The 27,775-nt window shown below is 42.8% G+C and overlaps 1 protein-coding gene and 1 long non-coding RNA gene across 3 annotated transcripts; one reads left to right on the top strand and one right to left on the bottom strand.

Moving 5' to 3' along the window:
• Nucleotides 1–8,243: 8,243 nt before the first annotated feature.
• Nucleotides 8,244–15,399, bottom strand: LOC310757852. Its single transcript, XR_014545498.1, has 3 exons — nucleotides 15,322–15,399; nucleotides 14,588–14,711; nucleotides 8,244–8,472 (listed from the first exon to the last, which is right to left on the bottom strand). It is a non-coding gene; the product is annotated as an uncharacterized lncRNA (long non-coding RNA).
• Nucleotides 15,400–15,476: 77 nt separating this feature from the next.
• Nucleotides 15,477–26,236, top strand: COMMD9 (COMM domain containing 9). 2 transcript variants are annotated; one of them, XR_014545351.1, is made up of 6 exons: nucleotides 15,477–15,581; nucleotides 17,162–17,287; nucleotides 17,778–17,917; nucleotides 18,537–18,699; nucleotides 24,156–24,259; nucleotides 25,302–25,457. XR_014545351.1 is itself a non-coding variant. In XM_083603060.1 (6 exons), the coding sequence occupies exons 1-6, from the start codon at nucleotides 15,516–15,518 to the stop codon at nucleotides 25,440–25,442; spliced, it is 612 nt and encodes a 203-aa protein (XP_083459186.1). In that variant the 5' UTR covers nucleotides 15,477–15,515; the 3' UTR covers nucleotides 25,443–26,236. The 2 variants fall into 2 exon arrangements, 1 of the variants encoding a protein (XP_083459186.1); XM_083603060.1 differs by having other exon boundaries at nucleotides 18,665–18,699; nucleotides 25,302–26,236.
• Nucleotides 26,237–27,775: the final 1,539 nt, after the last annotated feature.

Below are 27,775 nucleotides of genomic sequence, written 5' to 3'. Positions count from 1 at the left end.
CAAACAAAAGTAGAAAATGCCCATTATTATTAAAGCATTCATTGATTTAGAAACACCTTGCTTGAAACACCATTATCCACTTGGTCCATTATTCTAGATCGATTAGGTCAGTTACTTATTTATTTATCTGCTTCAGATAATAGAAGTCTCTAAGTGGTTTACATAAAAACAATAAAAATGCAGCAACATTCAATAAAATTTCCTAATAATAAGATAAACATGATATAAAAACTGAGTGGTGCACAAAACAAAAATAAAATTGAATTAAGAGTAAATTTATGGGACTTTACAAAGGTGTTGGAATCTTGGCAGAACTACAGTTCCCAAGGTTAATTTGAGAGTGCCATATCTCCAGCGTGAGGAAACACTTTCCAGTGCTTTCCAACATGGGCAACCCACTGGCATTTCAGTGGTTACATGCCAATGGTGGTTGGGGATTCTTCCCTGTGCATAGCAAGCCACAGTCCCCAGCCACAGAAACACTGGAGGTTTCAACACTTACCGTATATCTCTCCACCCAGGCAAATGGCAATACTACAGTCCATAGACATATTCCAGCCACGTCAAAGGAGGGCCAGGGAGGGGTGTGGCTAAAGATTGTGTGACACATTTTTATAGCCATTTCCTGTAAGTTTATAGATGAGTTTACAGGCATTTGTGAAATCTGGCACTACTGTAGGTATGTGGTGTGGGCAGCTAATTTCATGTTTAGCTTCATGTGTGCCGTGCGGGTGGGAGAACACCCCCTGGCCCCATCTGTCACATAGGCCTAACTTGCACACATACCCGTTTAAAGTTATTCTGCATTACACTAATGAGTTTACATTCTTTCCTTCACAGCAACATTGGCATCTTGTAGTGGAAATAATATATAATCAGAGGGTTCTGAGAGGAAGGAAGAGGACCAGCTATATATGGTCACCTTCATTTGTAGGAAGTTGAGAAACACCATTAACTGTTTTCACATTTCCTAGCAGGAAGAAAGAGAGGGGAAATGACTGTGGGTCGTGCTTTCCTGAGCTAAACTAGGCAACATAGGATGCAGGTCTGTTAAGAGCTGTGCTCCCTGAAATGCCCACATCATCAAAAAAGGTGAGTGTGTTTGTGTGCAAATATTCCTCCATGAAAAGGTGGCATGTTTTCCAACACAGTGCTTCCTCTGCGTGCACCGTTAACCTCCTGCTTTTCTCGACGAACATCATCCAATTGGTAGACCAAAAAGGATAGCACTTAAATGGCTCGCTCGCAAAGCTGCAGGTTCACTTAACAACACAGAGGGAACTTCAGGCCTGCCTGTGGCCCTCCAAGCTTCTTTGTCTGGCCCTCGGGGCTCTCTCTAGGCCACACCCCTTTCTGTCCCTGCTGTGTGCCCTCAAGTGATTTTGCCTGGCTTGAATGTGTCCTTCAACTATGCTAATTTCTCTTGCTATAGGGGAGCATGTAGTAACCTCTGGCTTTGGTGAGGTTGGAATGTAGCCCACTGCACAAAAGCAAGAGCCTCATCTATTGCCTCTGGCCCTGTCTAGCCCTGGCATGCGGCTCCTGAAAGGATATCCATAAGGAATGAACCCATCAGGCTGATAAAAGACTGTGGCCACTTTCACACCATGCCATCTTCCACTTTAAACAGTCATGAATCCCCCCCCCCCCAATAATGATGGGAGCCATTGTTTGTTAAGGGTGCAGAGAGTTGCTAGGAAATGCCAATTCCCTTCCCAGAGCTGTTTAACAATCAATCCCTTTTCACAGGGAACTCTGGGAGATTAAGAGGGGTTTCCTAACAACTCTCAGGACCCTTGACAAACTACATATCCCATAATTCTTTGGGGGAAGCCATGACCACCTGAAGTGGTATCATAGTGCTTTAAATGTATGGTGTGAATGTGGCCTATGAGCACAGACCCATTTACTATGCATCCAGTGCACTACCATCGCTGGTTTGGGAAGCAGTGTACACACAACATTAGTCACAATCTATACTTATTTTGTATTGATCCTGTCGGTTCTTATGAAATACTGCATTTTGCCAAAAACCAGCTGAATTGAGAAAAAGAATGGCCAGCCTGCATTGTAAGCCAGTAATGTGCACACAGTCAGATATTCCCCAGCCCTGACTTAACACACGAAAACGATGCATCTATATTGTCTTTCAGCTTGCCGGAGGGAAATACTTCTTGCAATGGCCCAGAGGATATGTAAAAGAAACAGGAAACCTTCACTATAATGTAGATGGCATGCCAGAAATACGTTCTCTTATCAAAGCAATGGGACCCTAAGTGGGAGGCGGTACTTAACCAGACAGCAAGGAAACCATTTATGCACCTAGCATAAGTTAGGACTGATTGTGCCTTAAGATCTCCCTCAGTCCAGGCCCTGGCACTGCGTGACAAGATTCTCTTTGTTGAATGGTGTTTTGAATTAAAGTTCAGAGTATAATACCCTCATTGTGACAACGAGGGATGAAATCAGCTTCTTTGCTCAGTGTACCAGCCAGAGAAAAACAAGAGCGCAACATCCCAGGGAGAGACCTTGGCGCAGCTCAAACTGAGGAAGATTCCCAAAGTTCTAGTCTTACATGTGGATTTCCAAGCAGAAAAAAAGGACGGTAAGGTGAGAGTTGAGGTCTTTGTACAAAAGAACTGCACCTCTGCACTGCCTAACCAGGGCGGTTAGTTCTTCTGACACCAACTTGCTTTATGCGCGTGGGCAAGTCATTGAAAATAATGTGTTCTTGACTATCTCAGATAACAATGGTTATCTGTTCGTTCCACTGATCTTAACTGGCTAGGTTTTACATGTTTTAATATACAGTACTCGTAGATCTGCTCAAGCCCCTTGAGATCTGGCCAGCTAAAAATCTAAATAAATGACTTCATAAATGGTTAGGCATCTTAGCCTCCACCAGATCCAAGTGGAACCTTACACAAAAATGATGGAGAGGGAATTCTTGTTCTGATCACCCCTCGTTGTCTTCTCAACTTTATTTATTTATTTATCATTAAATTTGTATACTGCCCTTCATTGGACGATCTCAGGGCATGCAGCACAAAAACACAAGATAACAATGCAAAATACATAATAAAAACAAGAACAGAACAAACCAATAACCCCCTCCCGCTTCTTTTCCCCATCTTCCTTCCACCACAATTTGCAAGTTCCCTTTACCTCGTCTGCCAGAAGATGGTGCAGAATTCAGAACCGGCAGCCCCAGTGTTTCACAGCATGTTAAAGAATCACTGCAGCAGGATTTATGGTGCTATTTCAGGGAATATATGGAATGGGCCAAAATTTGGCAACTGTGACTGGATCCCATGATGCTTCCCCAACTGGGCAAGCAATGAGAGGGAGTACATAGAGGCAGCTGTGATGACACTCCGCTGTTTCTGAGTTGGTGCAGCATAGTGGCAGTTGCTGGTCTCAGTCAAGAGTGGCATAGCTACAAAATCTGCCAGAGGGGTAATGGTCAAGCATTTGCCATTCAGACACTTGCTTGAAGACAGCTCTGACTCATCCCCCAAAGAGCAGAGGAGTGACAGATTGACAGATGGCTCTGCCACGCAAACATCTCCTCCTGATGTCTCTAGCACATCTCTTCCATTCTATGCCTCTCTGTGAGTTTCAGGCCCCAGACAGCTGCTGCTGTTAATTATGATAACATTCCTGATCCAGGAATGGGAATTAGAATAATGAATTGGTACATAGTGGTAACTGTTTTGCTTTCTGGAGAAAATGCCTGTATTAATTTTTGCTAAGCAAGCTTCATTTACCACGTAATAGACTGTGGTTCAGATGGAATTTTTACCCAAATATATGGCCTTTTAAAGGAGAGGGAATTGTTTCATCTGGTGTTATATTTTGTACGTATCTGTTTGGTCAGAGGCCAGAAGAGTTTTGGAACATTGATTTCATCTGTTTGCTTCTTAATTTTTAGACTAAGCCTTATACCAGATCAGCACAGTTTAAATGTCAGGAGCTGGAGTCAGGTGAAGGTCTGCAATAAAAAAACAAAAAAAACTAGTCTCTGTGAAGTTAACTCTTTATTCACAAAAATCAAAACAATGCAAACCTAGTGATCCCAGAACTCTTCCCAGTAGTTCTTGCCCCATTGAGGCAGCTGCAAGGACTTCTTGGGTTTTTCCAAGCAAATGTAGATTGTGCCTGCATTCAACCAATCTCTCCTCTGCCCTTTTCATTTCTCTCTGTGTTCTAGGAGACCAAGGGAGAGGGGAGCTGGTCTCAGCAGGAGGGGGAGTCTGCGTCTTTGGCCCCCTCCTCTCCAGCCTCCTTTTCTGCATCTGAGCCTGGCCTACTCTCTGCCCCAGCCTCTTCCTGCTCACTAAACCCTGTTACTCCTCTTTTGCTTCTGACACCTCTTCCTTCCAGTCTAATCCCTCCTCTTCCTCTGCCCATTCATTGTTGTCCCACCACCAGTCCCCTGGCTCTGACCTTCTTCCCCCGGGGGTTTCCTTGGGGGTTCCCCAGCTGGTGCCTCTACATCCAGCCAGTCCATGACATTGACCTATGCCAAGGGTTGCTAACTTTTGGGGGGCATTTGAAAACTTGACATGCCCTGCCCTGCCCTGCAGCACACACCAGGCCTGTTCTCTAGGCAGTAACAGAATGCTTCTTTCAAGCTTAATTTCAGGGAGGGAGGTGGTTCTGTGGGCACATGTGTGCTTGTGGGCAGCATGTTGGTGGCCCCTGACATATGCAGCGCAGGCTGCGAGCTCTCACCTTTGGAGAATTCTTCTTTATGCCTCTTGTGCCTATTCACTGTCCGGAGCCGTAAGCCAATTCTGAGATACTTGGTGCCTGAGGTAGAAAATCCAAATGGCACCTACCAGAAGTAAAAATATCATAGTCAATTAAATAACTAACAGTGTGCTGCTCTTTAATGGTTCACAATATCTGCCATCTGGAGCAGCTGCCTAATGGTGTGGCAGAGCCTCAAGCACAGGCTAAATTCATTATTTTCAAAACTGAAAAAGAATTAAGCAGCTGATGTTTACGGGATACCGTTCCCTCCAGCTCCATATCAACATTTTCACAAGTCGCATTCATTTCCACGTCTAGCTGTTTGTTTCCAACTTTGATCAGAATGAGCAATGGCATTCAATTCTCTTTAACAGGAAGGGAACAAGATGACAGCAGTGTGTAAGTCCCATGGGTGGGCAAACCAGTGACACCTCGTGGCAAAGACTGGAAGCGATGAAGTTAGCAAATCAAGAGGTTTGGTAAGTCACAAGGAGAGGAATGCTTTCAAAAGACAAACGTAATGAGAATGGAATTTTAAATGCTGTGTTTCATTCACATAGCCTAATTCCCGACTCTAGTACAACTTTGTTTCTGTTTCCATGTACTGATTATTATATTTGTTTCTGATTTGTGCATGTAGCCAGAAGCCTAAAACATGCAAATTATGGTAGCAGAATTATTATTAAATAAATGTAATTATACCTTTCCCCCACCCTCTTAATTTACATAATATATATTGGTTAGAGAAAACAGACCCTCTGATTATGTTTAAATTGCCTGGATGCAAAACCTTGTTCTTGTTGTTTTTACTGTTTTTTAAAAAGTTTATACAAGCACACAGTGAGTAATGTGGTGGAATAACTTTTGAAATTATATTACCTCCGAAAAAATATTTTACATTTCCGTCTGCACTTTCTCAAGGGGCTCAGAGCAACACGCACATTTCTCGGCTCAATTCCATTTTATATTCACAGCGAGAAAGGGTAAACAGAGAAATTATGAAGGACCCAAGAGCACCAAGCAAACTTCATGGCTATATGAAGCTCTGAAACACAGATTAGGATCAGGACACCTAAATGGCTGTCTTTGGTTGCCTGCCTGCTCTTTAAGATCCACAAAAACAGGACTGGGGAACCGTTGGCCCTCCAAATGTTGCTAAACTACAATTCCCATCAGCCCTAGCATCGTCAGGGGTGATGGGTGTTGTCATTCATCAACATCTGGAGGGCCAAAGGTTCCCTACACCTGTACTAGAGAGACTCTACTCACAATCCTGCTGGTATCCAAGGTAATTTTGGCAGGGATACAGCAGTGAGCCTTCTCTGTGGCAACACCTAGGGGGTTGGACCATCTCACTCAGTGGTTGCTTCCAGACAACCTGTTTATTGAGCATTGCTCCTGATTTCTTTGCACAGAAGTTACAGGAAGGTTAGGCTATTTATTGAGCGTACATTCCAATTTATGGGGATGTTAGACAATGCTGTGTCTTATCATTGTCCTCCCACACTTTCCAGTGTGTTTCCCCATCACTTTCCCAATCACAAAGTGTCTGGCTTTGTGGGGAAATGGCTATATTGCACAAAAATCACTCAACTGTAATTGTGCAACCTGAGTTTGCTGGTATGTGGTCGATTCCCACCCCTAAATAGCCAGCCTGGGGTGGTTGTCTTGCTTCCTCTCTGATGGTTTTCTGTCGCCTGATGAGGACCTTCCTCTTTTGGCAGGCCAAACTGAAAGTATTTCTGATATTTTTTTATAGAACTAGCCCAGGTTGTGCTCATCTGCTGTGCCATCTTTTAGTATTTAAATTCTTGTTGAGATGTTTGCGATTGTTTTCAGAATTGGTTTCAAGTCAACCAAAGTGATGGTGGCGGTATTTCTCTTGCTTAAATGGAAGGGCGGGATGGAAATACATTAAATCAATAAATAATTAAAATAAAGGATATGGATTTGAACCCAGGTATCTCCAATTCTTGTCCGACTCCTTATCCCCTGTGCTGCTTGGCAATTCGAACCATGCGTTTGGAATGACAGTGAGTCACAGTATAAGAAATATAAATGACAAGGTCTTGTGGCACCTTAAAGATGTACAAATTCTGTTATGGGCTTTTTGTGAACTAGAGCTAACTTCATTGAATGCTAATTTGGATGGGCTCAAGGTAATCTATAGCCATGTTACTTTCTGAGGTTTTATTCCTTTCCCTAGCACTGTCTTCCTCTGAAATCTGTTCTGTAGACATTTGTAGTACTGGCAGCTGAAGTTTTGGAGTGCTCTTTCTGCATTGCTAGGATCGTAAGTGATTTTGAGGAAAGTGAGTGACTGTCATACGTACCATGGCTGTGACACTGACATCAGTTAAGTAAAGGGGTGGCGCATGTTGGGAACAGTTCAGGAACTTGGCTCAGGGACTGGTTTCTTTCCATTCTATTTTTTCCACCAGGAGTAATTAAAAACAAAAAAAGCAACTGCAAAATGGACTGAGGGTCAGAAGAATGCACCTCCAACGTCACTTCTGTTGCAGCAGCCAGACAGCCTAGCAGGGCATTAGATGAGCGGTTAAAACACCTTCAGCTGTGCCCCATCACCCTTAACCTTCAAATTGCACTCTTAAACCTTTTTTTCAAAGCAAGCATCCATCACATTCTTTTCTTCACGTTGTTCACTTCTGTTGTTTCTGTTTTCCATGGGAGGAAGTTTAAAAATTGCCTCAGTTTCAAGTCGATTTTTGCCTTCCTCCTTCTCAGAGCTTGGCTCAGTTCCCTAATTTGCCAATTGCAAAGGGCTGCAAAACAACAACAACAAATGTTCCAAGGCAAACAGAAACCTGCTTTCATTCACCTTTTATTAAACTGAAGTGTTTCCATTGATCAGAGACCGCTACACCAATTTTCCCCAACTCAGGCTCAATTGGGTGCTTAATCGACCTGACGGTGTCTTACCCTTCTATAAAGAATCATGATATTACAAGGGTTCTGGGTATTAATTAAAGTTTCTAAAGGAGTTGGCCAGTTGGATTTAACAAGAGTAGAGAAGATATGTATCAAAAAGCAAGTAAAACAGTTAATTTCATTAATGCAACAACAGGGAGCCAGTGTAGAGAAATCGGATGTGAACTGGGGAGACCTGGTTTGTGTTGGCACCCACCACACTTTTATGTATATGAGTATCAGCACCTTATTTTTACCCCCAGCCCCCCCCCAAAAGGAGTGCACACATGCAATGAACACATAAGCATGTAGTAGGAATGCCATCACTGCTCACAACTTGGGCACTAGAGATAAGGAGGTTGTCAGATTTTTCCACCCAACTGGGACCCCTGATTCGCCAGGCACATGTTTATTTATATATATTTCACCTTTAAGGTGGCGTACAAATAAAATAAAATGAAATAAATGAATAAAATCACAATAAAAGGATATTGAAACAAACCAAATCATTCTGAAGCCATTTTCTGCCATCTCTCTCTCTCTCTCTCTCTCTCTCTCTCTCTCCCTCCCTCTCCTGGGATCTTTCCCTCGGTGGTGATAAGATGACCCTTTTCCCCAGACCACTGAATGCATGCAGGCTGCAACAGGGTGCAAGGAAGAGCACAATCAACAGGAGCATCAGTGTCAATGTGTGGTTGGCAGGGGCTTTCCGCATCACATTTTCGTTAAACGTAAGGGAGGCTTTGTTTGAATGCTCTGTGTCTCAGCCTAGTCTGCTTCACAGGGTTTCTGAGAGCATAAAAAGAGGAGAAAGTGCTATTAGACGTGTAAAATGCCCTTTGGAAGCTTCCTGTTTTCAGTTTCCTCAAATGAGGGGGCATTCCTAGGAGCAGCTCTGGCTTTGAATTATGTTATCAGTGGTGATGTTTTACAACCATAATTAGACACTTTATAAACCAGCACCAATATGGAGCTCCCAATTAGCTTAAATTCTTACAGGAATAGTTTGTGCTGCATGTTGGTACCAGAGAGGTTGGACGGTTGTCTCAAGGGGACAAAATAATATCAAGAGGTGTCTTGACTTTCCTTTAGGTGATCTGGTAGCTTAGATGTAGCACGGCCAAGCAAAGGAAATTCCTTCCAGCTATCTTCTACATGATATTTGTCTTTGTCTTAAACCAAGATGTGCATGTCCATATTGAGAGCAGTTTTCTCTTTTCTTTTACCTGTCTGACACAAACTATTATCATATTTAAAGTAAAAGTGAGCTACAAAAACTTTCATCAAGGCTTTGCATCTGGAAGCCACTGGAAATGATCATCATTGCCATCTCTCTTCTAAATTTTCCAAATGTTAATCAGTTGAAGGGGGGAGAAACCTTACATTTCATGGACAGAACAAATAAAATTTCAGTATCATCCTCACCTACAAAGTTCAGATGGGTTTATCTTTCCTTTCAATGATGCCTAGTTATATGGAGCCTGTTAGAATGATCAGTTCAGTTGAAACTTCCTCACATGAGGTAATAAACTCATAATCAACCATTAGCTTCTTTCACTAAATTTATCATGCACAAAAACAGGCCTATAAGGTGAATATGGGTGAGTGGACCATGCTCAAATATGGGGATTTGCCCACTGCAAGTTCACTGCAATTGTTACCCAACCCATTTACGTTTAGTTGGAAATAAACCCACTGAGAACGATGAGATTCCCTTCTTTGTAAAATGATAATGCTGCCTTTTCATCTTTGCTTTGTGAAATTGTTCCCCAAAGACTCAATACTTAGATTTGAGGCTGATCTCGTGCCATGGGCAGGTTCACTGGATACTGGATTGCTGAAAACAAATGTAAATTGCCTTTTCATCTCTGGACATCTTGTGTTATGGAAAGCCACAAGAACATGGCTGGTCCTAAACTGAAAGGCACTATTGCAGAGAATTTAACACAGTCGAGGAAAGCCAGTCCTTGTACTAGATGAGAGCCATTAACTTTTAGAGTATCTCTTCTTCATGATGACATTAAGTGGATCAGATCCCTATTGCACAAAAATAAAGGGCTTGAAGTCCTGCCAAATTTTGGCATCTGGTAGCTCTTATGGAATGTTACATCTGCTCACAATAACAGTGTAAGGGAATTGAGTGCTCCTAGAACCACAGGTTACATTGTCACCATTTGAAGCAGCAAAGGCCACTCTTTTTTCAGCCTCCTCTTAGGAAAGCAATTTAAAAAAAAAAAATATGGTTGGCCTAATATGGGATGACCAAAGAACCACCTTGGGTCTGATATTATTCTATGCCAGATATTACATCTACTCTAAATTTTCATCATCTAGCTGGGGATCTGTGAAAGTAGCATTGGAACCACTTTTGAGAACACAAATATTCCTCCCCAAACCAATCATGATCCAGAAATGTGTTGTCCTGCCTTTGGCGATCCTGACTCTCCAGTGTGTGTCTCATAGAGATAAGCAAAGCTAAGACTGAACATAAAAGTGACTGTACTGCTGTAAGCTGGTCACCAGTTAAAAGCTGACCTTTGTAGGGGCCAACAAAAACACCAACCCATTGACACCATAGACAGCTGTGTGGAGGCAGGATAGTTGCTCTTCCTGTGTTGCTGTGCCGCAAATAGTAGTTCTCATTCAATAGTCCCAAATCAACCAAAATGCAGTCCCATGAACCTTTCAAATAGATTTTGACTTACACCACCCTTTTCGCCAGTGTAAGTTCAGCTGGGTTGCCGGATCACGTGACTGAGCTGAACAAAGTTAAGACCCAGCATGTGTCTCCCATGCCCAGTCCTACCACTACCACTTTCCCAGAATGCCCGTTTTTCAAGGTTTATGCAGCCTAAAATCCAGACTCCGGGATGGAGATATTGATTTTAACTATCTACCCAAATCTTTAGCTACAAATTTCCAGTAATAATTATTTTTAAAGGATGGTGCATGAGAGGTTGGTTTATACAGTCCATTAGGAAGTCCTGCTATGCAAGCAACATTGGAATGCATGGAGACTATGCAAAACCACAAGTGCTCTTCACTTTGGTGGGGACTTCCCTGTAGGTTGTGCCCCATAGGGCAAAACCATCAGCTATCTTTCATGACATCCAAAATCTGCCATCTCAGGCAGCTGCTGCCTTGCTGTCCCTTATAGGAGGGTCGAGCTGCCTCTAAATCCCACCCATAAAGGAAGGGAGATAATATCCAAAAGATGGGTGAGAGCCTTCAGAGTGAGAGCATGCAATTAGATAATAGCCCAAGGACTGAGTGATCCGATCAAGACAAAAGGTAATGCATTTCCTATGAATGGACATCAGGCAATGAGCTGCAGTAATCACTGCAAAGAGAATACAGTTCAAAGAGATGAATGGAGTGAGAGTGGGGAACCGAAGGGAGCCCAAGATCTTGAAAAAGACGTCAGCCAGCCTTTGCAATCAATAAGCAAGCATCCCTGGGAATGACACAACCTTGATCAATGAGTCCAAATGATGCACATCATACTATGATACTAAATACAAAAATATTCTTCTCTGCAACAGGCATTCTAGCCATGCTATTAACTAATCCTATTTGTATGACCCTTCAGTTTGGAAATATTTGTGGTGGCTAGTTTAGTACTAATAAGCAACACTGATGCCTTAGGGAAACAGTGAAAATAGCAATAGGTAAAGGTAAAGGGACCCCTGACCATTAGCTTCCAGGTCATGTGGCCAGCATGACTAAGCCACTTCTGGCGAACCAGAGCAGCGCACGGAAACGCCGTTTACCTTCCCGCTGGAAGGTATTTATTTACTATTTATTTACTTGCACTTTGATGTGCTTTCGAACTGCTAGGTTGGCAGGAGCAGGGACCGAGCAACGGGAGCTGACCCCGTCACGGGGATTCGAACCGCCAACCTTCTGATCGGCAAGCCCTAGGCTCTGTGGTTTAACCCACAGCGCCACCCGCGTCACTTCAAAAATAGCAATAGTAGCACATTAAAAGTGATAATGGTGGCAGCAAAACATCCTTGTTGAACAAGCCAAGTATCTGAGTGTGGAAGCAGTCTCAGTCAATGTCCTTAAAAGTTATTCAGGAGAATATGTGTGTGTGTGGCTTTTTCCCACTGGAACTCACCAGGACTCAATTCCAGCACTTATCAGGTGGGCACCTTTGCCGTTATAAGAGAACAAGGGATGTGTTCATGGTGAATTCCGGCACCTCTTTTTCTAGAGAAATAGCAGGGTGGCGTGGGGTATAATGCAGCTGAGACAAGATCAACCACATAATAAAAGTGTCCAGCACTGCCGCCATAATTGTTGCTTTTTTAACCAAAGTACCTGTTTAAGCAGAGTTGAGAAAAGCATTTGCTAGATGTGCAGATAATTACAGACACAATGAGTGGTATTCAACATTAGTCCTCCTTTGAGTAAACCTATTGAAATTAATGGACATGGCTAACTTAAGTGCTTTAATTTCAACGGCTCTGCTCTGAGTAGGATTTAGGTTGATTGAATGCAGCCCAATATTACACAACACACTTTTATGCTGTTTGGTTAACTCTAAATCTATTTAAAAGAAGTAGATTGCTATATATAAAGCCAGTTCTCCTGGCATCCAACAAGCCCACAGCTGCCAAAACTATGGTTAGCCCTTGTCTGTGTGCAAATTCACTTCAAAACCGCTTAATCCTTTTAACAGGAGAAGCATCAGGGTTGCAATCATACACCCCCACCCCCCACAAACAAAATAATTTTGAACTCTGATAACAGAGCAACCATTAGAAGCACACCACACAGGACAATCAAGGAATTTAACCAGGGTTATTCCATACAGAACAATTCAGAGTCAGGAAATAACCCACAACTTCAGACTGTGCAAATCAATATTACATATGCCCAAGGTATAGAAAGATGCACTCTGCACATGCACTTTTGATTGAGAAATCAAGGAGCCTACACATCCAGAAATCTGTTAACCAACTACATAGCAATTCTATGTGTGAAAAGCTGCATAGAAAATGTCTGCCCTTTTTCTTTTACACTGCAGATAATGCTCTCTACTACACAGTCTCCTTAAAGTCTCTTTAATGTTTCAAAGGAATCCATACAAGTGGTCCCTCCTCACAGCTGATCAATCTTAATTAATTTCAAGAGGCCGCAGATGGTAAAATGATACTCTCAAACAGCTCCCTCAGGAATCTCTCTTTCTACTGCTCATTAAAAAAAAACACAGAAGAGAAATTATACTTTCTTCGGCATTTCTTCTACTTTTGTAACTGATCTAGAGAAAGTTGAAATTGAACCCAGGACTTCTGCAAACAGGAGCCCATCCCTTAGGAAAGTCTTGCATTTCCAATGCAGTGCAAACAACTTTTGTGTGTTTGGTTAGATGCAATCTTTGATTTATTTCAGGAGAAAAATGCAAATGAAACCTGTGTTGCCAGCAGTTTGAAAGATACGCACAAATAAAGAAGCCTTTGGAATATGTAATATATAAGGCACTGTGGGTGGGAGGGAGATGAATTAAATAGGGCAGAAGAAGAAGATCTTGTTCACAGAAATGGGATCTGAACTTTTCTTGCATGGGAAGATTTACTCACTAGCCTCTAGGACCTAGAGTAGTAGCTTTCAGATATCCCACTATAGGGTACATTTTGCAGGATACATCTGGCACATGGCAGTGGTTTCTGGGGACTGTTTTAAGGCACATGCGTAGTTCACATGAGGCACAGCTGGATTCCATTGTTGCTCTGTTTGAACAGCACTAGCCTATAAAAGTCTAATCTGAGCCAACAGGGGCTTGATCACATAGGAAGATGAACATATGCTGCTGCCTTATACTGGCAGTCCATTGGTTCATTTAGCTTGGTACTGTTAACATTGGCAGAAGATCTCCAGGGTTTCTGCACAGGGCATTTCCCAGTCCCAGATGGAGGTGCCAGTCTAAGAGTGGACTCCTCCCTGATCTTCAATATGGGTGGGGGACGGGCGATAATTTAAGGTATACGGAGAATGTGCTCAGGAAGCATTAGAGCCTGGATAGCTCAGTTGGTTAGAGCATGGTGCTGATAACACCAAGGTTGCAGGTTTGATCCCCGTATGGGACAGCTGTATATTCCTGCATTGCAGGGGGTTGGACTAGATGATCCTCAGGGTCCCTTCCAACTCTATGTTCCTATGATCTATTCTGAATCTTTGTTCTAGCTTCCCTTGGAATGTCTGAAGACAGCACAATGCCCAATGTAGCTAAGGGAGGGCAAGCAGGTTCTGCTTCTGATGTCACATGTCAATAAGGACTCAGACATCCAGCTACTGGAACAGGAATACTAGAAACAGCCTTATACGATGTCAGATCATCCTTGGTCTATCATCTAGGTCTTGTCCACATTAACCAGCTCCTGTTCTAGTTTCCTACAGGGGACATTCCCAGCACTACCTTGAGATGCCAGGGGTTGAACTTGGGACCTTCTGCATGCAAAGCAGGTGTTCTACCACTGAGCTAAGGCCCCTTCCCTTGTTCTGAAAGCCCTTTGCAATGAAAACAGAATTCACAGCTCAAATGGCACCCCTCTCCCACTCATGTGAAGCCATTTTAGGAAAACTGTCCTAAACCCATTAGCACTTACTTGGGAGTGAGAGCTGCTGAGTGAAAAAGTAGGCTGTGACAGCAGAATTGTGGACTAAAACACTGGGGGTGGGGGTTAAATGTCCCCCTATTTATACCATATGCTGTATTGTACATGTGTTGATTTATTGACTATGTTGCAGCCATGAGGGCACAGGCAAAATATTACTGGCATGCTACTTGTTTTTTAAACCCACAACAAATTAGAAAACAAATTATTGGGTTGCCTCCAGACAGCCTGTTTATTGAGGGTTCATCCCAATTTGTTTCCGCTGAAGTTATACAATTTCTAACCTGGATAGCTCAGTTGGTTAGAGCATGATGCTGATAATGCCAAGGTTGCAGGTTTGATTCCCCGTATGGGACAGCTGCATATTCCTGCCTTGCAGGGGGTTGGACTAGATGATCCTCAGAGTGCCTTCCAACTCTAGGATTCTATTATCTATGGTTGGTACCTCACGCTTTCTAGTTCATTTCCCCATCACATTCTACTACAAAAAGTCACTTTGTTCTTTATGCGCCTTTGCTGAACAAGAGCACAGAATCTGACTTCAATTGTGCAAGCCCGCTCTGTCAGGATGCCGCTGAATCCCTCCCACAAAATAATGGCAGCCTGGAGCTCAAATGAGGGCCCACCTAAAAGAAAGTTAGTAGCGATGGGCATGTTATCATTTTCTAGTGCCTGAGAAGGATTGCAACATTGAAGAAGAGTGCATGTTTTGCATGCAAAAGATTCAATCCTTAGCATCTCCAGATGTGGTTTCCTTGCTTTGGAATCCGGAAGAGAAATCATGCCAAGCCAACACTGAACTTGATGAATCGGTGATATTGCACCGCAGAAGCATCCTCCTTTGTTTCTATGAAAGAAAGTAACTCCACATTTCTTCCTTCTTTAATCAAACTGGTTTGATTTGCATTGGTGCAACCCGGATTTTAATAATCAGACTAAGTATCTCGCCATTCATCAGCCCTGTAAAATTTACGCAGGGTCACACAGCTTCTCTTGCGCAGGTTAAGGAAAAACGAACCAGCTGCGCCAGGGAAAGGGGCTTCACGACTTCCGTTGCCAAACAAATACTTTTCCCATAGCAGCCTAACAAGCTTCCTCCTCCGTCAGGCTTACAAAAGGGACTACAGCTCCCACAATGCAAAGCTGCCTAACAAGCTGCCACGTGACTACAATCACCCTCTCTTCTTCCGATGTTGAGTGACATCAGGTCACATGAGAGAAGGAAGTATGGCTGCAGTGGGCGAAGAGGAGTTCACGGCGCTTCAGATCTTGCTGAAAGTAGGTGCATATTTCTTTATTTGCGGGGCAGTTGTTGTTTACTGCAAGATCTCTCAGCTCTGATAATTTTTAATGATGTATAAAGCACGTTGTGGGGGTGAAAGGGTGATATTGAAAATCAATTTATTTCGTTCGACCATGATGGCACTGGTAACGTCCAAAGTGCTGCACATTTTTTAATGCATCTTTACTATAACCCTGGCAGTTAGGTCGGACAGGGGCGGTGGCTAAAAAGAGATTTGTCGAAAGCCCTTCAATCATTTGTCCCAGCGAAAGAAGAATGGATACAAAAATAAGAAATCAAGATAACAAACTTTCTATAAAACAATGGAAATGGTTTATTGAATATTTACAAATAAACTGTGAACAGATAAGAACATTGGCAGGATTACTATAATAATCTGCTGTTTTATAAGAGTATAGATGAATAAAGGAGTAAGTTAAGTTAATTTGGAATATGCAGAACATGTAAAAAATAAATTTAAGGAACCGCAGAAAGAGGGGGAAGGAAGTCAAGTTTCAAAATGCTAAAATGATTACAAAATTCTTGAAATGTATAAAATTGAAAATTATAAATAAAAAAGAAAAGAAAAGAAAGCTCTTCAAATGAGGTCATGGTGGAGCCAGATTTGGAGCTCTGATCAGATTGAAGTTCGCTGAAGTCACTCTTATTTCCTCCACTCTTTCAAAGAACCTGTTAGTTAGCAGAACCGTGTTTTCAATGGACTCATTCTTCCATTTGAAAATCAACCAGGATGCATGCCTAGAAACATTGTGTCACATTTTATAGTCTACATGGGTGGGATTTTTCATTGATGCTGACATGTAAGGTTAAATACCCTTCCCCCCCCCTCCAAAAAAATGTTGATATCCTTTGGATTGTTTAGGGCTATCCAATGACACTGAATGTTGGAAATTTAACATTTTCCTTCAGGCTCCCGCAAAATGCAGTAACAGCCATCAACTCTGACGGCTTTAAAAGAAGATTACAGAAATTCATGGAAGAGAGCCGTCATGGCTAGTAGCTGTTGATAGTCCTACATTCTGCCACCCTTGTCAGAGGCTGTATGCCAATGTATGCCAGTTGCTTACAAGTGAGGACAGTGCTTTTGCACTCTGGTCCTGCTTGAAGGTTGGCCACTGTGGGAACAGCATGCTGAACTAAATAAGCCTTTGACCTGATCCAGCAGGGCTCTTTCTACATTCACAATCCTGTGTTCACAATTGTGTTCATTAAGTCCCATTGCATTGCACCTCCAGAATATATGAAAGCGCAGTTTATAAATACTTATAAAATAAGGTTGCACAGCTAAATCGCTAGTTATCAGTGAGCCATCCCTGAAAAGGAAATGAGAATAGATAACCGTAACTGGACATGACATTGATGGCCTTTCCTATTTCCCCACCCCCACCCTCAGTTTATGATATTAAGAGGTATTATAACCTCTGTAGATGGGATCCAGTTCAGCTTACATGGCTAATGGCAGCTGATGAGAGCTAGTCTTCTTGTGCAAAGATAAATTTGGGCTGCACCATATCCTGTGTTTTGAAAAGGCTCACTGTTCATTTCTCTTTGCCAGGCTTCATCGAAGGATGTAGTTCGGCAGTTATGCCAGGAGTGCTTTTCTAGCTCTGCAGGTGATTCTGACAAACTGATCGAGAACACGTGTTCCAGTCTCTCGGTTACACCAAATGAAGCAAGTCAGGTAAGATTTAGGCTGTAACCCTGTGCATGATTATCTGGGAGCAAGTCCCAGACATAGACATGTGTTGCACTATTAAGTCAAGTTGGCTTTTTTGACAGATCCTGATGTTTTATCGCTTTTTTATTAATAATAATATTCTGTTGGTAGCTGCCCAGAGTGGCTGGGGAAACCCAGCCAGATCGGCGGGGTATAAATGAGTTATTTTGATCATCATTATCATCCTGAGGAGGGAGGGGCTGGTTAGGTGTAAAGACTGAGCAGCAAGAGCTCAGAACAGGAAGAAGAGAGCCTCTAGCTCAGAGGGCAAGGAGAGATCAGGGTTCAGGATTAAAGGGCAGAGGCCAAATGGTGAACTGGACTGATGGGAATCAGGCAGCAGAGTGCATATATATGATACAGTGTGTTGGTGCTGGGTTGAAAGCGAGAGAGAGAGAGATTGCCACGTTTTGTTGACATGGTACCTGAAAGATCTGTCTGGTTACTCTTGCAGCTGATCCGATCTTTGCACAATCTTACAAGACACACAGTCTATCATGGCCTGACGTCACCAGAAGAAATTCTTGCCCTCTTTCCAGAAGGATTTCACCAGAATCTTAAAAACCTCTTGACCAAGATAATCCTGGAAAATGTGTAAGTGTCATTGAAGCTGTTTTCCATAGAATTAGACCACTGATCTGTGTAGCTCAGCATTGCCTCCACTGACAAGCAGGGTTTCAGGGAGGAGTCTTTCTCAGCCATGCCTGGATATACCTGGGATCACACCTGGGACTTTTGGCATGCAAAAGATGTGCTGTAACACTGAGCTGCAGCCCTTCCCGTCAGGTTTCTGGTGTTGGACAAAAATCCCCCCAAAGGCAGTGGATTGGGTAGGTTAGTCAGGTTTCACACTATTATCTAGTTGTCCCTGCTTTCTAGCTGGTCATTGGGTGTGTGGTAACACCAGATTCCCAATTAAATGGTCACTATGTGTTAGGATTAAAGGCAGGCAGCGGTGACCTGTCCCTTTCAATGGGAAGTGACTTTTGCACTCCCTGAATGGTGGAAGAAGGCTGGAGCCATAGCCCCACGTACCTGGGAGTTCGCCCCATTGGAATTCTATACGACTTACTTCTGAGTAGACATGGATCTGATTGCACTCTAAATCAGATCAAATGCCCTCCATAGAGTCCATTGCATATTGGAATTTGTCAAAATTTTGGTTTATTAAAACTGGTGGGGCTGAAACCTCTTGTGCTTTGGACTCCTTCAGACTTGATGGCTGCAAAATGGTACTTCATGTGGCGAAAATAGCTTTCCTGAATCCACCTTCAGTCCCTGCTGCTACTCTGTGTTTCAAAGACAAATGGTGCATATTTGCGTTTTCTCTGCTCTTTTCAGCTCTTCCTGGAGAAATGAAGCACAAGCCAGTCAAAGTAAGTAATGGGCTTTGTGGAGGAGCAGTTCTCATTTCTGAAATGGTTACCCTTGCATTTATTGGGGGTATTTATTAGGTTGTCTTGCTTCGGGAATGGACTGGATGAGAGGCACCAAACTGAAGCTCAATCCAGATAAGACTGAGGCAGTTAATGGGAAGTTCCCTAGACTGGATGGATGGGAGGTTGCCTGCTCTTAATAGGGTTACACTCCCTATGAAGGAGCGGGTATGTAGCTTGGTGGTACTTCTGGGTCTTTTTCTGTGGCTTGAGGCTCAGGTGGCCTCAGTCATGTGGAGTGCCTTCCATTAGCTTCCATTAGCCAGTGTGGTGCAGTGGTTAAGAGCGGTAGTCTCGTAATCTGGTGAACCGGGTTCGCGTCTCCGCTCCTCCACATGCAGCTGCTGGGTGACCTTGGGCTAGTCACACTTCTCTGAAATCTCTCAGCCCCACTCACCTCACAGAGTGTTTGTTGTGGGGGAGGAAGGGAAAGGAGAATGTTAGCCGCTTTGAGACTCCTTTGGGTAGTGATAAAGCGGGATATCAAATCCAAACTCCTCTTCTTCTTCTGGTGGCCCAGCTGCACCCCTATCTGGGATAGCCTAACTTCTCTTGTCTATGCTCTGGTAACCTCTAGGTTAGATTACTTCAACACTGTATGCTGAGGGTTGCCTCTGAAGATGGTTCAGAAACTTCAGCTGGTTCAGAACTCGGCAGCCAGGTTGCTCACTGGGTCAATACTCTTTGGGCATATTATACTGACCCTGGCCCGACGTCACTGGCTGCCAATTAGCTTCCAGGCCAAAAGTGCTAGTTTTGACCTCTAAAGCCTTAAGCAGCTTGGGACTGCAGTACCTCAAGGACCATCTCCCCCACCCTCAAATGAACCAATCCAGACCCGGGAGTCATAATCTGAGGCCCTTCTTCATATGCCTCTTCTGCGAGAAATCCGGAGGGTGGCAACACGAGAATGGATCTTTTCTTTGGTGGCTCCCCATTTGTGTAATGCTCTCCCTAGGGAGACTCACTTGGCACCCTCCTTACGTATCTTTAGGTGCTGGGCAAAAACGTTTTTCTATAACCTGGCCTTTGGCTGATTAAGCATTCTGTGGACATTTAAATGTGTTTGCCATAGGGGGATTATTGGTTTGTTTTTGTTTTGTATTATATGTTTTCATGTTGTGAACTGCCCTGTGATCTTTGGATGAAGGGTAATAATAATAATAATATAACCATCATCACTGCACTTACGTAGTGTCAGTAGTGGCAGCTCCTTTCCTCATATGTTCTCTATATGAAACCATCTTTTTTAGCTCTGCTACTTATCTGACTTTTGACTAGCAACCTTCTATACGGAAAGTTTGTGCTGTATGAATGAGTTACAAGGATCTACATGCTATTCATTAGTAAAAGGTGTGGAATGAACACCTCAGCGACTAAACTGTGCCATTAGTGTGCATGTTATGAGAGGATTGGCCCCTGTCCCATGAAGCTTACAATTTAAAAATCAACATAGGAAACAGAGGAAGTGGAAGAAAGAGTAAACAGGAAAGCAAAATGTGATTACTTATTTGTTTGTTAAGTTAAGTGCTTACTTACCAGCAGAGTTATTAGTAGGGCGTGGGAATCTTGGTCTTGGTTCACCACATAATGTAGCAGCCTTGTTAGCAATTATCCAGTACAAAGTTTATCCTTTGGCTGTGGAAGGAATTAATTTTTGAGCATCATCTCTATGTTGCCTCTGGCTCTTCCAGCTCGCACATATGGTGTCTTTGTGATGTTGGATGAGAGGACTGGTATCTCATTCTGGCAGGGGAAAAACAAATGGTAGCTTATGCCAATACAAGGTTGACTTCTTTTCAAACAGTGTTTTAGATAAATTCCTCTCCCCACCTTGTCCTAGAGCTGTGTTAGCTTTCTTTGTTTTTGCATGAGACAAGGGGAGGGGGGGAGGGAGAGAGAAGTGGACTATTGTAGTTGATGCTTTTTCGTGGCAAGGAATCTATTATTGTTGTTTATATAATGCCTTCAAGGTTCATGGTAGTCTAAAGAGTTTTTTAAAAGATAGGATGGGGAAATATTTGGACAATAGGAGTCTTATCCAAATAAAGAGAACAAAAATGAACATCCATTGTTGACTTATGTTTGTTTTGCCAGCAAGGTAAGTAAAAAGAAGAAGAGTGCATTTTTAAAAACAAAAAACCAACAATAAACAGGATACCAGCTAGGTTGGCTGTCGCACCATTGGATAAAGGAGTAAAAGGTGTGCAGAGAACCTGAACAAACTTATTTGAGTCTGTTCTCACACAGTAGATAAGAGAAGCATAGAAAGCTGCCTTATACCAAGTAAGACCATTGGTCAACTTAGCTCAGCTTTGTCAACACTAACGGGCAGTGGCTTTTCAGGGTTTCAGACAGGAGACATTTCTAGAGCTACCTGGAGATGATGGGGATTGAACGAGAGACCTTCCGTATGTACAGCAGTTGTTCCACCACTGAACTGCTTTATGCATTGTATGGAGAAAAAAGATAGAAAAGGGGTTTTTTTTCCTTCTCTGTGTATTGTGCTACTGGAACTTTGGGTCGTTCAATGAAACTGATTGGACAGGAGATTCTGAATAAGCAAGAGAAAATGCTTCTTTATATCACAGATACACAATACTCCTTGTTGATGAGCCCCAGCTTGACTTTTAAAGGAGTTAAGACAGATTTATGAAGCTTAAGTCTATTAGCAGCTACCAGTTTTGCTGGCAATATGTAATCGTAGCTCTTTCCAACTCTACAATTCTAAGATTCTCTGGGACAGAAGCTTTCTGTTCTCTTCCCATTTTGGTTCCAACTGACATTCTCAGCAAGAGATTTCAGCAAGTGTTACTGAGCAGCAAAAGAAATGTGAATACAATAAAATAAAGATGGAAACCCTAAATGTAGTGAAATTAGGATTTGGTGGTGGTTATTTAATAAAGGCCATGTTAAAAATCCTTAGCTGGTTTTCAGCTATGGCGTTAAATTAAAAAGCAGCTTTTCAAATGACTTGCTAGATAAATTAAGCAAGCTTCAATTCCAAGTATGCTTGTTTGGAAGCAAGTCCCACTGAATTCAATGAGAGTTGGCTCCCTAATAAGTTTGTTTAGGATTGCAATCTGCAGAATATTTGGGATTTCTTGCTTCCTAAACATTTGCACGATTGCTGCTTTCTGCAGCTCTGTTAGAAATAAGGTCAAGGTTTTGCTCCAGGAGTCATCAGTCAAGTAGAAGTGTCCCTAGGGCACCCAGGGGCTGATATCCCTTGCAGTATAAGGGCATCCTTTTGTTAGCAGGCACCAGAATTGCAGTCATGTTCTTTCCATTGGTTGGTTTTCAGAACCTGATTTATTTGTGGCTGTTGAGTGCCTACCCACAGCGCCTCTCGAAGTGGAAGCTTGTCAGAGGGAAGGGGGATGATGGAAAGAGATGTTTAAAAAATGCACGAAGGTAACTCCTAGTCAGTTCGGCCAGATTGGATGGAGGACTGAGGCAAAATCCTGTATACACTTATTTGGGAGTAAACCCCGCTGAATGCAGTGGGACTTAGTAAATAGCTGTGAAGACTCTTTTTTAAAAAATGAGATCACTGTCATAATTGTGCTCGTCAATTTTTCAAATGTTCACCGACATTCTTTTAATTCTGTTCTATTCAAGTGCAGAATTAAGGTTAAGGATACGGAATTTGGCACCCTGCAAACCAGTTTTTTAAATTAAAAGCAACAACAAAATTTCTGGCTCTTACAGATATGAAAATGGGCTTGAAATGTTGTGCGTCATTTAAAAAAATAAAATTCACTGAATCATCAGAATATTTTGCAATACAACAAAACAAAGGACCAAGTGGCAACTTGCCATTATAGATCCATGATGCATGGTTAACTATTACTTCAGACCATAGAAAGGTTCGATCAAGAAAATGGGAGTATTGTTTTCATAGAATCAGAGATGACTAATAGTAGTGAGTTATGCACATGTAATCAGTGCTAAATTTACATTGCATGGATAACCTTGGGGCTGGATTTCTTAATCACGTTGTGTTGGAGCTCTCAAACATGCACTTCAGTATTACCTGGAAATGAGATTTAAATAAAATTTATTTAGCAATGTAAAAAAAAAACTAAAAACAGTCTTAGTGGTTAAGAAATCTAAATATGACTTTTAAGCATTGCCGAAACAGAGAATGATTACCCCATTGCTCTGTGGCAGGCAGCAGGGGCCTCCTTCATCTTTTCTGGTGCTCCTTCCCTTCCTCTTCCAGTAACAACATACAGGCAACCACATGGCAATCTTGGGGACACCTTGCCTAGTCCAAATTCTCTTCACAGCTCTGGGGACTAAAGTGGAGAGTTCAGGCTCTGTTGTTGTTGTTGCTGCTGCTGTTGTCATTTTAACAGGCTGAGCCAGACCCTTCTTGTCTCTACTTGAAGAGAAGCCTTGTCTGACCTTTAGCGTTCTCAAGGGAAATGGGGCTCTTTTTAGCCAGCTTGATTCTTATTTATGGCTTGTCTATCTTGGCAGGATCAAGAGCCAATATATTCTTTTCAGAGCCAGAACATACACAGCAAACAATGCTGGAAACATATTTTAAATCCTCCAAATGCCAGGATGAAACAGGGTCTTGGGTAGAGGTCACCCACATCACCTGCCACCTGATTAGGAAGAGGCCAAAGCCAACTGACAGAGCACAGACTTTTTTCACCCCGAGCCCATTATTTATCATAATTATCCGACTTTCCAAAAATTTAACACTTCTTGAGATAGAGCACATGCTTTGCTTGCAAAAGGTCCCCAGCATCTTCCAGATAGGCCTGGGAGAGACCCCTGCCTGAAACTCTGGGGACCCACTATGAGTCCGCCTTGACAAAACTGCGATGAGGTTACATTTTAATATTTTAATGTTTCAATATTTTAATGTTGTATTTTAATTTTGTTTTTCAGTTGCAATCATTCAACTTGTTTTTATTATTGCTTGTAAGCCGCCCTGAGCCCGGCCTTGGCTGGGGAGGGCGGGGTATAAATAAAAATTATTATTATTATTATTATTATTATTATTATTATTATTATTATATTTATTTATTTATTATTAAAACTGGGCTTGACAAAACCAATGGTCTGACTTGGTCCTGTGATCCTTTGAGCCATATCCGCCTGGGGTGTTCTGACTCTGAACTCTGGTCCCCCTTGACATGCATTAGCTCTACTGATGAGCCGCACTTCTTCCCAACCTTACATGAGGATGAAGTTTTATATAAAAGCTACAGTTTTACCATTAGCATGTGAACCCTTCCAGGGTTTTTTTTATAATTTGCTCACAGAGATATCCCCTGAATAGCTCTGAAATGACCCCTTGGAGTGCGGTCCATGAGTTCAGTATCCTGATAATTACAATTCAAAGGTCTGTGTGTTCATTCATTCCATTTTAATTCCAGTTTCCCTGCCCCGGCTTGTGGATCTGGACTGGAGGGTAGATATCAAGACCTCCTCGGACAGTATCAGCAGAATGGCTGTCCCTACCTGCCTGCTGCAGCTGAAGGTATTGTTTTTTGAGAGCCATTCATGACCCACCATGCTCTACACAGTCCCACCTATCAGCAGTGTACCAGAGGCTGAGAAATTATCTTAGCTTTACAGCTTGTTTGGGGTTGTGAAACCACTGAAAAGCCACAGCACAATGAGAGGAGAGTTGCAAATTGTGAGCATCTGTGATGACACATGATTGCCTGTGACTGTTTTTTCACCCCTGGCCTCTAGACAGTTTCCCACAGCTTCTAAAGCTCTACTTGTACAATGGCTTACTCATGCTATTACCAGGTCACACTATATCACCAAGACTTAAGTGTAAAGTCCCATTTATTTCAGTGGTGAAAATCCCATAAACTAGGTTGGATCCACACTAAGTGGGCTAGATCCATACTAAGTGTAGCTTGCTTAGTGTGGCTCCAGCCCACTGTCTTGATAGAGTCTTAATTGATGGAGTGGTGATTGTTCAGTGATGGGGACTTTGTATCCACTGCAAAGCAGAAGTACCAGCTTTTTGTGCATACCTTGTTTTATGCAAGAGCAGCAAAGCTGCATTCAGACATAGCTGGAAGCTATGATGAGTCAGCTAACCCAGAAGAGGGAAAGCATCAGGTTGGTCTCTCTGGTTAGGACTTCTGTGACTCCTTTTTTTGAAAGGTGACTAGATAAACTGGAATTCAAGAATGTTAAGAAGATAAAGCAGATGTAGCCAAGGCTTGCAGATGCTGTAGCAATCCAACTCCCATTAGCCCTTGCCAGCAGAGCCTAGTGGTCAAGTCTGGTGGGAGTTGCAGTCCAACAATATTGGAGAGGACATCTTGTTGAATAGCCCTGCTTTAGAATTTATGGCTTGTCCACCAAAACATCCTTCCTGGCTGGGTTTGGTAGAAGCTGCACATTGGAAAAGGCATTTTGTGTTCCTTAAGGATAGGGAAATATCCCTATTCTCTGTCAGTAGAAATATTAATCTGCCAGAAGAGAAGGAGGGCTGGGATTAAACCAAGAAGGTGGTTTTGATGGTGATTTCAAGCTCTGGGATATTTTTTCTTTTTCAGATTCAGGAAGATGCTGCCTTGTGCGGGAATGACTTCACAACCTCAGCATTGACAGTAGAGTTGAATAAGCAAACACTGGACACTATGTTAGATGGCCTGGGAAGGATAAGGGACCAGCTTTCTGCTGTTGCAAATAAATAAAGCCTTCTGGCTAAAGGATTCCAACAGCTTTTCGCATGTGGAAGATAACTCTCCTGTCTTGCCAACCTGGCTGTGACATTTTACCAACAGCCAATCTTTGGGTTTCTCTTCCTCCTCATAACCAAACATCATTGTTATTTTTTTACTTTTCAATGAAATGGCATGGGGGTTTTTTCCCTTCAGAAGCAAAGACTTCAACACTTTCTTGCTCCAATGCCTGATATAAGCTCATAATGACAATCGGGACCTCCTCTTGTACATATTCCTAGAGAGGCTCATAACTCAGCTTGTAGCAGGAACGAAGAGCAGCCGATGAAGCGGACTGTGTCTTCTGCCTCTGAAATGGGGGACTAAGAAGCATGGCTAATAGGCTGGCTTGCAGTCTCAGCGCACTCTTGAAAGGTGTTTGCTGAGAAGTGTGGGATGTTGGTCTTTTCCTCCTCACTGAGGCACAGCTTTTGAAACAGACCATCCAGGCTGCAGTGCGTTCTCTCACGCGGCAGAAATACCTTGTGTGTGAACTGTTCAGTTCCAAGTTTAAACTGCTGGAATGAATTCAGTAGCAAGTAGCACCAATCTGATGATGGAGGAGAGAAAGTTTTGTCGCTTCCTATTGGCGTTAACAGGAGGCTCTGTGATAGACTTGGATGCACTGAGAAAGGTTGCTAATGGCAACTGGTTCCTGTAGCAACAAAGTCACTGCACACATTTATGAATTATTAAGCGTTTCATTTAAAATACAATGATTGTGCTAGATGGATTTATGTTTGCTTTAAATAAAACAAACAAACAAACCAGGGCCTTTTCCTTGTTTTTCTTCTGGTGATTAAGTTTAGCATTTTCCTTTGGTACTTTGAAGTGTGCTGTTGTGGATTTCTTATTCTTATTTCTTCTTTCCCTTTCAACCCATGGGTTACATCTTTAAAGTTCATGGTATACCTGTATTTCCTTTTCTTTCTTCTGTAAGCTGTATTTAACTGACCCTTTAACCACCCCTTTACTGCTACATGAACAGCATTGAACTAGGTAATCATAGAGTTGTAGAACATAAAAACCTCCAAGGAAGGAGAGTCCACCACCTCCTGAGGGAGTCTATTGCAGCTTTTGCTGGTTGCTTTTTGCCCAACTCAAAGGTGTCCTCACATCTTTCTTGCTTGATGTGACAGAATGGAAAGGGCAGTGTACACACACATCTGCACATGCATGTAGACAACTGGCTTTTGAATGGCTGGAATGTAGCTTACTGCCTTTATCTTGTATTTTTATCTTGTGAGCTGCCCTGAAATCTTTGGATGAAGGGCAGTATATAAATTTAATAAATAAACAACAATAATTTTAAAGGAAGAGCCACAACCATTGCTCCACCCACTGTTGGAGCTTGGCCCCCAGAAAGTTACTCATGAGGAAATGTGGCGCTTATGCCCAAAAAGGTTTCTGCACCCTTGGCCTAAAAGCAAGCAGGAGTCTTGTCTCCACTCCTTTAAACAAAGACATGAAGTTTTGTTTCCTTCACCTGAAATACTTTCATATTTTTTTTTATTTTGGCGTTCAGTATGTTAATTCTATGCTATTAATTACACAGTTTTCCCTGCATCCTTCCCTCTTTGTGGACAGTTTTGTACATAAAATGGCTGGCTGATTTATTTTCTGCAAAGCCTTGTGTGGCTGGAATTGCTCGAGCATTATTGAATAGCTGTCGCCCACTCAATGTAACTTGATTAAGGTTTAATAATTCAGCTGCCGATGGGTTCGCTGCTTTCCAGCAGCCACAGTGCAGATACCCACCGTCAGGCTGGCAGGCTCGGCTCCTTCCCAAGCAGGGCTCTCTCTCTCTCTGCTTCCCATGCTATCTGTATCCTACGGCAATTTTAGAGGTGGTTAATCGCACTAATACGTTGTGTTTATATGGCATCCATTCAACAACTATTAAGCCCGCCGTACAAATGGGGGAAGCTGAACTGCAGGAGCTGCGAAGTGCTTGATCAGAGCCTCTGTTCCTGTAAATCAGCAGCAGCATCGCAGAGGCAGAATTGGGAAGCGCAGATCAGAAAAGTTACGTGCCTTGGAGGGCTACAGTTGCTGGGTTCCACAGGTAGGGAGAGGGTTGTTGCACTTGGGTGCCGTTTGTGAACTTTACACGGTTGGCCACTGAGAACAGGATGCTGGGCTAGGTGGGCCTTGGGCCAGATGCAGCAGGACTCTTCATATGTACAGCGCCAGCCTAACCCAAGAGACATGCACTCAGGAAGGGAGCTCTGCACTCTTCCTTGGCATGCCCATGGCAGTTTGCTCCAGGGTATAGTTTTCCGCCAAAGACCTGCCAACTGATGTTC

This window comes from Podarcis filfolensis, assembly GCF_964270895.1.
Source record: "Podarcis filfolensis genome assembly, chromosome: 1".
Taxonomy (NCBI): Eukaryota; Metazoa; Chordata; class Lepidosauria; order Squamata; family Lacertidae; genus Podarcis; species Podarcis filfolensis.
The sequence above is the reverse complement of the archived record's forward strand: the minus strand, read 5'-3'. Positions and strand labels throughout refer to the sequence as shown.